At 40.5% G+C, this 13689-nt stretch overlaps 1 protein-coding gene across 2 annotated transcripts; it reads left to right on the forward strand.

Annotated features, from left to right (window-relative positions):
• The first annotated feature begins 3836 nt into the window (after positions 1-3836).
• On the forward strand, positions 3837-12764 carry LOC109431826 (zinc finger protein 91). 2 transcript variants are annotated; one of them, XM_029852619.2, is made up of 4 exons: positions 3839-4543; positions 10101-10593; positions 11446-12384; positions 12445-12764. In XM_029852619.2, the coding sequence occupies exons 1-4, from the start codon at positions 3986-3988 to the stop codon at positions 12750-12752; spliced, it is 2298 nt and encodes a 765-aa protein (XP_029708479.1). In that variant the 5' UTR covers positions 3839-3985; the 3' UTR covers positions 12753-12764. The 2 variants fall into 2 exon arrangements, with proteins under 2 accessions (XP_062706052.1, XP_029708479.1); XM_062850068.1 differs by having other exon boundaries at positions 3837-4543; positions 11446-12764.
• Positions 12765-13689: the final 925 nt, after the last annotated feature.

Here is a 13689-nt window from a genome sequence, read left to right on the forward strand (position 1 = left end):
TCAAAAACTCTCAATTTGTCCATGTTTTATGCCTCATAAACCTTCCTTGGGTGAAAACTAACAGAACAAAACTAAGACGACCAAAATCGGACCTTCTGTTCGCAAGTTATGCGCGGTCCCACGTATGCCACTGCATTTTAATATATATAGATATATCGCAGACAAACAGACGTAACACTTGCGAAACTTCCATCGACCACGCTTTTAACGATCATTTTAAATTTTCATAGTTATTCACAACCAGAGGCGCGGGCATCGTTTTTCTATGCGTTTGACGTTTCACACTAGCGCCTTCTGTTGACGATATGGCATAACACAGTGATTCGTGCAACTTTTCCACCAGGTGATGGTAGTGTGAACTGGGCGATGGATTTCCATGAAAATCGTTCAAGGTGTTACGTCTGTTTGTCTGTGGATATATACCCAATGTACCATTACCTATAAAATGCATTTGTGAACTTTTTAACAAATTTTTGAGCAAACTGACCTTAGCGTGTTGGTTTGATCACACACACACGGTCAGAAAATTCACTCATTTTCGAGCTAAAGTGGGCCAACTCAAAATTGAGTAATTTTTTTTTCCAGCGATAGCGCTGGCCCAAGTGCGAAAATCTCATCGCAGTTTAAGCCGTATAATATTCTTGAGGATGCGAAGAATATTATACACACGCTAAGAAAATGTTACATACCGCTTGTGTTAAATTCACACATCGAACCGTTTCGTGTACAAGAACGCTTCGGTGAGTAAAAATTTTGCTCATAATGTGAGTAACGGCTTCCATACTCACATTTTGTGTAAATGAGCTTTTAGCGTTTGTTCCGAAAACGTTTCGAAATGGAGAGATTGTTTTTAAACGTCAAGTTTCGAAACAAATTCCACATCGGAAGCTTGTTTTTGCTCGTAAAAACTTTTATAATGTGTTCCGCAGCTTCTTATTCCGGTCGAGATTCCACATCAAAACTGTCCCAGCATGGACGAGCAACTCGATGGACAAAGCAGCCTTGAAGGTAAGGAGATACTGGCCTAAGTTTCGTTTGAATTTCTTGGTGATCGAAATCAATCAACAGGAAAATCCTCATCCGGTAAAAGTCAACGGTTTCATCTCCAAGAGGAAAGATCTCCAGCCGGCCGTGGAATGAATCATCCCGCTGCTAACCTAACGCTCGTCAGAAGTGGCTTGAGGAATTAGCTGTTCAATTTCGTTCCAGAAAAGTGGACACAAATTCTGGGAATTCATATTTAAAAAGAGTAATATGAAAACTTTTAAAATAATTCCAGATTTTACTTCCGGCGCGGTTGAAAATCTGAATTTTTGACACGTAAGAGTCGTATTTTACGTCGTACGTCAATAAGCTGGAATAGCGGTTCGACGTGCGAAGAAAAATCGACAATCGCGTGTTGAAAATCAGATTTTCAACGCGCGCTCAGAACATTTCGTTTGCGCAAGAAATTTCTAAAGCATTCCATTTTACTAACCGATGAGTAAATTTTGCTCATCCAATTCTAAACAAGCGAAGCGTTTGTGGTGTGTAAAAATCACTCATCATCAAAACGCTTCGTGAAAACGCTTCGCTGTGTAAATTTCACTCATGACATTTTCAAGAACAGCAGTTACTCTAAAATGAGTAAACCGACATTTGCTCATTTTTTGTGTTGTCCCAGTTTAGCTCGGAGATGTGTGAAAAGAACTCAATTTAGAGTAACATTTTCTTAGCGTGCACGGTCAGAAAATTCACTCATTTTCGAGCTAAAGTGGGACAACTCAAAATTGAGTAAATTTTTTTTCCAGCGATAGCGCTGGCCCAAGTGCGAAAATCTCATCAGTTTAAGCCGTATAATATTCTTGATGATGCGAAGAATATTATACGGCTTAAATAAGTTGGATTTTTGCACTTGGGCGAATGCTATCGCTGGAAATGCAATTTACTCATTTTTTGAGCTGTTCCAGTTTAGCTCAGTTTTGTGTGAATCTTACTCATTTTAGAGTAACATTTTCTTAGCGCACGCTAAGAAAATGTTACTCTAAAATGAGTAAGATTCACACAAAACTGATCTAAACTGGAACAGCTCAAAAAATGAGTAAATTGCATTTCCAGCGATAGCGCTGGCCAAAGTGCAAAAATCCAAACAATTTAGGCCGTATAATATTCTTCACATCAGCAAGAATATTATACGACTTAAACTGATAAGATTTTCGCACTTGTGCCAGCGCTATCGCTGGGGGCTTGTTCACAAATGTCATAACGCTGGAGGGGATGGGTGGGTGTCCTTCATGGTGTTACAGCTCGAACAAAAAAATTTTCTCCCCATATAAACAATGTTACGAAGGGGTGGGTGGGTGTTAGAAAAGGTCAATTTTAGCGTTATGACATTTGTGAATGAACCCTGGACAAAAAATTTACTCAATTTTGAGTTGTCCCACTTTAGCTCAGTTTTGTGTGAATTTTCTGACCGTGCGTGCACGCTAAGAAAATGTTACTCTAAAATGAGTAAGATTCACACAAAACTGAGCTAAACTGGAACAGCTCAAAAAATGAGTAAATTGCATTTCCAGCGATAGCATGCACGCTAACCTGAAACTACCCATCGGCTGGGTCGATTCTACCCGGATTTTCATGTTGTTAGCAGTTGTCAAAAAACGGGTAACCCGAAAACCCAGATTTGTCGAATCTGGGTCAAGATCTGGGTAATCGGCACTTTCTCATTTTGCGGCTTGGAGTCATGGCGGCGGTCAGGAGAACGCTGCAAATTATGGATGTTACTACGGAAAATGTGATGAAATGATGATAAAATAGTGGAATTGTGCTTAAAAACTGATTTTCTACATCAGGTAGGTTGACTACATCGTGAAATTGGGGTTTTTTGTTTGAAACTTAAATTGGAAATAAATAAATAAAATCAAGGGCCAGGAGGAGCTGGGTAACGGTTACCCAGATTTGGCCATCAACATCGGTAACCCAGATTTGAGTAAAGGGACCTTTACTCAGATTAGAGTAACTGCAGTTTTGCTCAATCTGGGTCACTTTGACATCAATCTGGGTAACTGAGGGTTAGCGTGTGGGCCTTTTCATTTGACGTCTTAAATCAGCTGATTGTTCGGGCGTTTGACAGTTCAAGCATAATTTTTCAAATCGACGTATCTAACTTTTTCACTGATCTGAGAAAATTGATAGTCAATGTTGACGACCATTTCACTAAAATAGTTTTTTATTAAAAGACTTTTCATAAGTTTTTTCGTGCTTAACATCACCAGGGATATAGCACGCACTAGGTAAGAAACAAAACCTACTCATTCCATATCATTTTCACAATGAATTTTGACAAAAATACACATACACCGGGTTGATTAGAGATACGTCATGCCAGATACGTCGCTTTTGTATGGTGCCAATTTGGTGTATCTGTTACTTTTGATTTTGGCTAGATACGTCGTTTGGTTTTTCCATCTATCAAAACGGTGTATCTATCAGTAAAGTTGTAAACATCAAAATAGTTAGATACGTCGTTCCGAAAAATATGCTTAGTTAAACAAATTAAGCAATAAATCATCAAACAGTGATGTGGATTCTTCAATTTGCTTTATGAATCATGCATGCAGCAGTTAACCCGGATTTGTTTACATTCTTGAGTTACGTCGGATTGAAAAGTTATGCTTGAGTTCTTCTATGAAGATGACACGTTCTTGTTAGCAGCTGTTGTTCAAGCTTTGCAAACAAATGCATGCACGGATCTGTCACATGAAAAGGCCTATTGGCCCAACACAGGGAACGCTGCATTCCGCCCGCACCACCTCCCATCATCAATGATTGATAAAAGTAAACAATCAGTGATACCTTATTGATTAAAAAAGTATTTTTAATCGTAATAATCGTGATAACTATAATTATTGTAACATTGATGTAAATTTAAAGTTCAGGAAGTAAGACACCTGTTCTTTTCGTACAAAGCATTTAATTTTTCAAAACAAAAAAAAAAACAATTCACATGGATTCCGCTGAAAATTGCAACTCAACGGAAATCGACCGTTTGCCTTCGGAACACTACCCATGCAGCCACTGTTCGTCCGTGTTCCGGAACAGAGCCCTATTGGCTCGTCACCAAAGTCAGCTACACCCGGAAAAGAAGAAATTTCAATGCCCTCACTGTGAAGCAGCGTACAACTTATCGAAGAACTTTGCCCTCCACCGGATAGTCCACAGTGCCGGTGGCAATGTACCGTTCAAATGTCCTCAATGTGGGGTTGCGTTCCGTCGTCACGCCACACTGGTAGGTCACATCGAGCGGCACTACGTCAGCGAGGATTACATTTGCGCCATATGCGACGGGGCTTTTCAAACGCTGGATGGACTGAAAGCTCACGTGTACGAAGGCCACGAGGTTGGAGTACGGAAAAGGGACAATAGCACGGCGGACAAAATTGGTATGGGGAGTGCGCCGGGCAAAACCGTCTTCAAGTGCAATCTATGCGAGGACAAAGTGTTCCCGAAGCAGAGCTTGCTCGAAAGGCATTATCTCGTACATACCAAGCAAAAGCCGTTTGTGGTACGTATAACCTGATTTATGTATTAATACTAATTATTTTGTTTGGTTTTGTAAGTCCTTAGGAAGCAGACGACTTTCTGTACACTTCTAAATAAAGTTTTGATTATATTATCTTTTGAAGCAGCGAGTCGATTTTCAATATCAAAACAGGTAATTAGTTGTATTTTAATATGTTCAAATTCGATCAACATTCTATGCGGTAGTCATAGTGAATTGTGTACAAGTTCAAAGTTGATAATCGCATTATACTACTTTCATGTAGGTCTCAGTAAAGTCCTAGTTCATCCAAACTATTCTGGGGTTTAGATGTTTGGACAAGATGTGTAATGTCATACCAATACATCTGATCTGATTCTAGTTGGTTTAGTTTTAGTCATTTTTAATAATGAATATGTCTAAAATAATTTATTGTAGACTAGCTGTCCCGGCAAACGTTGTCTTGCCAAGCTGTGGCGGTTTGACAACTGTTGAGGTTATCGCAGCAACGCACTCTAGATTGATTCAATTTTGATCACGCTGAATTTGTTCCCGGCTCATGAAAAATCCGTACTTCATCATTTTTTTACCTTTCTAGTGGATTTTCGTAACTTTTTTTACATATAAACACAGCCACCATGAATACGAATCAAACCCTGCAAGAGTCATCCCGATCGGTTCAGCCGTTCGTGAGTTTTGTTGCCTCAAAGGGATTGATTGATTGATTTGTCTTTATTAGAGAGACTTTCAGCCCTTGGCTGGTTCGTCTCTCGCCTCAAAGGGACTTCAAACTCATTTTTATATGTGTACCGTGGAGGGTCCATATTCTGCGCATCTAAGACTTTTTCAATTTCAATCAGCTGTAACAAATTGCAAATCGAACCGATTTGGCTGAATTTTTGACTGCACATAGTTATTAGCTTTGTAAATGAGGGAAAAATATAATTCTTTTACAAAACACTCAATTTATATGTAAAATCATGAAAATTCTAAAGTGTGTCTCTGTTCCTAATTCTGCGCACCCTTTTTTGGAATATTCCTTATTCTGCGCACTAATGTTCCTAATTCTGCGCACATGGGAAAAACTCTAAAAAGATTATTATTTTTTTTATTATTATTATTTATTAAAGACCTTTTAACCCGGGGGTCATTCAGGTCTGATTTTATAAACTATATATCTACAATCTTCATTGATTTGATTCCAAACTTTTTCGTTTGTTTTTCCACTTTTCTCGTCCGCTTGCTAAAAACGAGATCCATTTATCCAAGTCATCCTGGGCTGGTTCGGGTTCTGAAAGATCCACACTGCTAGCTGTATCCATTTCATTCTCCTCCTCATCGCGCGCACGTCCATGTGCGGTAGTTGTAATGAGAACATGATTCATAGATTTTTTTTTTTTTTTTATTCTTTATTATTGTGTTTTTTAACATAATGTTAGTTCAACACACTAAATTAATGAACGAATGAGAGAGCTGTTAAATTAATTCATACAGGTTACAATCGTGGAGAAACTTGAACAGTGTTTTGATGGTATCCTGATCGTCCCGTAGGACTTCTCCAATATTACCAGCGATGTTGTGGAGTCGACGTTGGCCCTCGTAGATGGGACACACGCAAAGGACATGTTCTACTGTGGCTGGGATGTGGCACACTTCACACTCCTTGCGGAACGGACCACCTCCCATGTTGTGTGATAGAAGTGTGTGCCCGGTTCGCAATCGAGAGATTACTCTCTGGTCTTTGAGCACTGGCAAATCAGTCCATGGTTCAACCGTGTCTTTTGTTTTCCGCAGGAAAGCAGTTCTTGATTGGCTCCATAGGTTACCCCAGTACTGACGGCAGCTGGATTTGATCCATCGTTTAAGATCCATGAGCGGGATTCTGTCAGTGTGTCGTTCACGGGTGTGACCGGAGCCAGCGAGATGATCAGCTTTTTCATTTCCCGGAACACCGCAGTGTCCAGGGATCCACGTGAACACGGTATCAGCTGGAGCGTTCATAAGTATACCCTGGATCCAGGGGTGTGTCGGTGTATCAGATTGAAGCGCCGATATGACGCTCGCAGAATCGGTCAGAACCAGTATCGGGCGGTCAGATGGCGTGGTAGCAGCGATGAAGGCTGCTGCTGCTTCAGCAGAGAAAACTGAGCACTGTGGGGGAAGACTCATGCTGACCGGCGGGATGTCCCCTGATACACCTATCCCGACTCCAAGATGGGAGAGCGATTAGGGGTGTGCCGATATCGATAAATCCGATATTATCGATAATTATCGGGTTCAAATTATCGATACGATATCCGATAATTTAAAATCCGATATCGACGATATTCTCCGCGCGATATCGGACAGTCCATCAGTACTATTTAGCCAACTAAGTTTGCAGCAAGAGAAAATTTCCAAGTCTCGCTGATTTAGAAAATCGGCTGACGTTTCAGTGGAGTTATTACGAATGGATAGTTCAACGTAAGGTTTAACGGCATATTGTCTATCCGGTTGGAATCAAGAAAGACAATCAATCAAAAATTGCATGTTTCTTGGTCCAAAAGTGTCGCAACTTTTTTGGGACTCCTGCGCTTTGTTGTTGATGACAAGGAGATAGATGCACACTTCTTCCAAAAACGTCGCGAGTTGTGCGACGTCCGATATGGTGGCGAAGTGACAATATTATTTACTTAAGGGTCAACAAGGGAAGAGTAGAGCCACAGACAAACAGACGTAACACTTGCGAAATTTCCATCGACCACGCTTTAAACGATCATTTTAAATTTTCATAGTTGTGGCTTTCACAACCACAGGCGCGCGCATCGTTTTTCTATGCGTTTGACGTTTCACACTAGCGCCTTCTGTTGACGATATTGCATAACACAGTGATTCGTGCAACTTTTCCACCAGGTGATAGTGTGAACTGGGCGATGGATTTCAATGAAAATCGTTAAAGGTATTACGTCTGTTTGTCTGTGGTAGAGCGATTAAGAAATCTGTATTGAGAGTATTAATAAACGTGGCTTCCCGCTGTTGCATCAAGGCTGCAAGAACATTAATAACTGGAAATGCCATGTCAGTCTCTTCTCAGCATTTGTCTTTGAAATGGCTTAAGGTGAATATAGAACGAAGTCACACCTTGAAATTTTGGAAGCACAAATCTGAGGAACCAAACATCGCACCGAGCTGAAAAATTGATCGATTGGTCACCCACTGGTAGTGCGATACTTGGTTCTTCAGATTTGTGCTTTTGAAAATTCAAGGTGTGGCTTCGTTCTATATTCACCTTAAAAAGTTAATATTTTCACTTTAAAAAGTCATCAGCGAAACAGAAACCGTAAAATGTATATAATTACTACATTTTAAAATAAAATTTCATATTTCATTCATTATCGGATATCGGATTCGATATCGATAATTGGAAACCGATATCGCTTCGATTTCGATAATTGGGTAAACCGATATCGATAATATCGATAAATCTGGTCTCGGCACACCACTAAGAGCGATCCATCAGAAAACCGGTGAGCAAAGTTCGGGTAGGAGACACGCAAAAGTTCAGCGACCGACCTTCGTAGAGCAGCAGAGTTACAGCCGGCAGAGAAACTGTTTTTTATCCGATTGTCAATTTTCGGCGGTACGGAATGCCAACTCCTGTCTCCAAGCCAGTGCAGCTTTGCAACCGGAGGGAGATCCATGTTGGCTACTGTGTTTAGAGCTCTGTTCCCCTCGATGAGAAGAAAGACTCTGTCATCGCTCGTGTTCTTGCTGGAGAAGGTCGCACTCTTGATGCAAAGAGCTGCGAGGATAAATATCTGGAACGGTAGCAGACCAGCCTCTACGCAGGAAGACTCTGCCGGAGTTGAGGGTAGCAGTCCGGAGATCAGTCGAACATATGAACTGTATATGATTCATAGATGAAATTCAATTGAATTCTTCATTTTAAACTTTTATACGACATTACGACCATATTGGAACTTTGCATGTCCTCAACATTGCTACTACCTACTTCGATTACTAAGCAAAGGGATTTTTAATCATAATACACAAAAGGATTTTGTAACATTATCGAATACTACTACGTAAAGCTTTTTAGTTATTCGCATACGCACATTTTAGTAAAATTTACTTTCATTTCTAAAGGCAATATAAACTTTTTCGCCATGACAAGGTGGCACAATCTTTGTTTGCAAACTGAGACTTCTTTCTTGTCTAACTCCAGGGTTTCCACTGTTTAAGAAAATTCCATGTAAACTCACATCATATATCGCATTTGACGAATACTTGCATGAATCCATAAAATTTCCCCCGAGGTTTATAGCAAATGCTTAAAACAAATGGTTAGTCCGGTCGAACTATCAGATCAAAAATTCAAAAATCGTAAATTAGCCTTCAAAGTTCAAAAACTAACTTGTTGAGCCGTAATTACATTCACCGGATTGCTAGAAACTTCGAATATCCTAGTTGTAACTATGGTGGCATTTATATGATGTTTGTTTATTAATTATATGTTCAAAACTTAGTGTTGAAATGTCTGCGCAGAATTAGGACCACTATTTAATACCGGTTCCTAATTCTGCGCACCTAAGAAGAACAAGAAGATTAAAAAAAGAAGAAGAAAACTCAATTGTTTTTTGCCGATTCTGATTCCTCAAAGACAGCAGTACAGGATGCGCATGGAAAAGCAGACATTCTCTTCATTATTCATGTCGCAAAATGCTTCAGCTCATGAAGCAACTTTTTAGCAGTTTCGCTAACGGACACAGATTTCAGGCAATTTATGGTACTTGCAACATTATTTTATTTTTTTTACAAAATAATGATCGTTGATTCGAAATTTTTTTCTTCACAAACTTTTTCATTACTATTGAAGCAATATTCAAAAAATATATTTGAAGGTAATATTGACCTAGCGTCCGTGATTTTGTGGTATATTCGAGAAAGTGCGCCGAATTAGGGACTGCGCAGAATTAGGGCCGGTCACGGTAGATAGATTAAGCACAAAACTCCAAGTTTTGAATGACCTGAGCTGCCGTGAATCGCATATCAGTCCCATCTTTGCTGGATTTCCTATGCAAATGGGACAGATATGCGATTCACGGCAGTGATAATCTTTACAACAGTTGTTAAAATACAAAGCTACCTATTATTGTTAAATGGCAATAAACTAATATTTAAATGTGTACATTTGGTTTGCAGTACAATCACCGACGAACCGACGTGACAGTGGCGATTCAAAAGTGTCCCCCCCCCCCAAATTTAACGGTCGACCACCGAAGCGAGCGATCGCTTCTGTCAAATCAGCGCAGACGCGAATCCCTGTATACTAGATACGTATATGTATCTTTAAATAATTGACTTTTTCGATATTGAGAATCGGCGCACTGGTTGAAAAGGTAAATACAATCAAGTGTACAAAAAGTATTTCATATCCTTTAACCTTTCGTAACTGGTGGTCAACCACCACCAGCACCACGTTGAATACAAAAAGTGAGATTTTTTCGATGTGTAGTACAAAATACAACAGCGCGATCGCTCGAGGGTTCAGGGTAAATGTGTTTATAACAGTTAATATATTTTTAATTACCTTTATTTACAGTGCAGCATCTGCGGAAAAGCTTTCAACCAGAAAAGCACACTGAAAACACACTCATTGGTGCACAGCAAAATTCAGGAATTCGTTTGCCTCCTATGTGGCTTGAAATTCTCGCAGAAGGTCAACCTACGCGTTCACACACTCCGGGTACACCCAAAAAGAACAACTTCTTTGGTGGGAAAGCAACCATGCCCGTTCTGTCCATGTGTGTTCAAAAAACTAGGCAGTCTGAATGCACACAAAACAAAAGTACATGCCAGCCTAATGGCCGAAACAAGCAAAGATCAACGCTCACCCGCCAAATTTCCCACAGATTCAGCTAAACCGAGCGAACCATCGCTCGGTGTCATCTACAAGTGTGGCAACTGTGGAATGGATTTCCCAGAAATGGCCCAACTGAACAAACACATCAGGGAACACGAAACAGATGGTCGTCAATCTGTATCGGACGTAGTACAGCCCACCGTAGCCAGTCGGAGCCAAGAGCATTTGCAAGGTAAAATTCATATTTGTTAAGGACGAGATTTTTCTTAACTTTATTAATCATGCCGTGATTAGAGACTCCAGCAATTAGTAGGACAGGAAAGTGCAAGGAAAATGTAAAAAAAATGCCATATTCAAATTTTTCGCGGCACCACTAGTAACGTTTAATTCTATGTTTGCATTTTCCATCTTTGATAAATAATACCAAAAATTCAGCCAATTACGACATTCCGTGTAGCTAAGAAAGTTCTAGGAAGCTAAATGAACTGGTTTCCAACAGATCATCAGGTAGATCATTCCGTTCCGGTATGACTCTGCACTGCAGCCATAGCCATAGATAATTTTTGCGCTGATGTGGATACACAATTATCATCTTCATCATCACCAACATGTAAAAAAAATCAGAAATGAATAGAAGAATCAACTCACTAATTACAGATAGAACTTCAAGAAACAAGTCACAATAAGCTGGACAGATATGTGATAAAAGTGTGATTTCCATATAACGGTACACGTTATCAAGAAAATTCTCTCATGATGTCTTGAAAGGAGTGAATTATCATTGTAGAACTCATTCTAAGTGAAATTGTGCAGTGATTCCAGTATCACCTGTGTGTCATCATAAATATAACGCGCCACCATCACTAAAAAATGCAAACTTTGACTTAGCATCATTGAATTTACTACCTCCTAGAAACATTTTCCAGGATGTCAAGTACTCAAAAATAAATTGAAGTAATAGAGTGATCTAGGCGATCTACCACAATGTTAAATAAAATTTCAAAGATTCCCGACTGTACAGTTTCATCCAGATATATAGTATAGATCCCGTTAGTGATGTGTTCCTGTCTTATTAAATTTACAGGTCCTAATGCACAAAGACGTCACCTTTGTGAAATTTGCCCCGCTGCATTCAAAAAATCCAGTCATCTCAAGCAGCACACTAAGTCCCATTACGGCATTAAGGGTAACCGTTGTCATATTTGCGACAAAACCTTCACCACAAGCCACACCCTGAAAGTGCATTGCAACAGTCACAGTCAGAACTCTCACCTGCACTATAAATGTGACCAATGCAGTGTCAGCTTCAGCCTGCAGTCGAGTCTTCGTAGGCACCAGAAGCATCACGATAATCCCACCAGGTCATATAGTTGCCCTTATTGCAAGCGGGTATTCAAATGGTATCAGAATTGCAAGTCGCATATGAGAGTCAACCATCCGGATGTCGTCGATCAACAGAATCCAATCGAACAATTCTCAACCGAATCTGCACAGAAATCTGATGAGCCGCAACCTCAGCTAACCGAAGAAATGCTAATTGATGTGAGCAACCTACCTTCCAATGTCAGCATTGTAGACATCAGTAATCTCACAAATTGCATCGTGAGAATAGACGATCAACTATACGAACTTCCGGTGCAGATTGGAACCGATCTTTCAATAAACGAATCAATAGACCTAGGGGATGGCAATTTCGCGCAAGTCATAATGGAAAATCCAGTCGAAGACACGGTGCAACCAACTGCAGAAACGCCAAAATCGAATAACTTGGACGACTCGTTGTATCAGTATATGAATGAGACTTCCCAAGAGGGTGAGACTGAAACAACGTTTGTCTTAGAAGAACATGCGGATCCAGCACAAATTGCTCTGAAAACGAAAGAAGGCAAGATTCCGAACAAAACCGAACAAGATCTGTTCGAGGAAGTGGTTGATGACGGGAAGAAAAAATACCGCTGCAAGGGTTGTCAGAAAGTGTTCAAGAAGCCCGTGGACCTACGTCGACATATTCGAACGCATACAGGTAAGGTTGATCGTGAATCTGGTAAGGTAGAATGCTTAATTAAAATTCTGCATTTTTCAGGTGAACGCCCGTTCCGGTGTGATAAATGTTCTAAAAGTTTCACCCTCAAGGCCGTCCTCGAAGTGCATCTGAAGACGCACGAATTGCGAAGGGAAATAATGTCCTGCCCGGAGAAGGATTGTGGCAGTAAATTTTCCAGCAAAACCAGCCTGGAGTTGCACCGGCGTATCCACACCGGCGACAGGCCCTTCCAGTGCGGTGTGTGTAGGCTTACGTTTAGAACGTCGGGTCACATGCAGGCACACATGACATCGCACGCCCGTTTGGCTAAACGGCGCGAACAAAGTAGCTTTGAATTTGTTGAATGAATAAAGCTCGAACTCATGACATTCTTGTCACCGAGCAAAAGGTCTCTGACCTATGCAATGGCATTCAAATCATTCAAACCTATAAGAATAAATTATCATAAGACGCAGTATCGACACCTACGAAGCATGTACTACTTTTTTTCTAAAACGTAGGGGGGAGGGGGGGATCTGCTCAACAGACACCCGAACAGGAAGGTCCGGGTAGTGTGGGATTAAGACCGTCTTCTACAATAAAAGTAAAGGGCAGGACCACTGTCTCCTCGACCAATAAAACAACATTCCTATGGTCGCCAAACCACAGAGGACAGACATTTAAGCTCGAACAAAAATACGTCGAAATCGTGTGTAAAGGATTTAAGTGTACCTCAACGCCACCAACGGAGACTGTCCCACTTATAAAGTCGATTTGACCAGACGATGGCAGTGTTCATCGTTAAAATACACTAGCCCACAACAGGCACGAGCGCTCAAATGCCAGAAACGGTGAGCACTGGAAACATAAATGACAACACGATCGTGTTATTGATGGGATGCAAGCGCCACGCAACGGGAGCATAACCACATACTTTGATATGACCGTTACAAAGTTTTACACAAGGCAGAAAGCAAAGATAGACGTCTGTTCTCTGTGATCATAGGCAGTATATACGTCGTAAAAGTGTTAGTACCACCTACTCATACTAAACGATCGGATTTTTCGATCGTTTAGTATGAGTAGGTGGTACTAGCGCTCTAGCGCCGTATACATAAGAGTTAGAATATGGCGTCCTTGGTGAAAATTGTAGGAGAAATACTAATGTACAACTTTACCAAACACCACTTTTCAATATTAGGTTTCTGAACTGAGTTATGGACAAATGAGTCAAAAGATCGCCAGGTGATCGAAAACATTCCTGCTTTCGTCTGTCCGGAAACACCAAGAAGGCATTGCTTCAAA

Source organism: Aedes albopictus, chromosome 2 (assembly GCF_035046485.1).
Source record: "Aedes albopictus strain Foshan chromosome 2, AalbF5, whole genome shotgun sequence".
Taxonomy (NCBI): domain Eukaryota; kingdom Metazoa; phylum Arthropoda; class Insecta; order Diptera; family Culicidae; genus Aedes; species Aedes albopictus.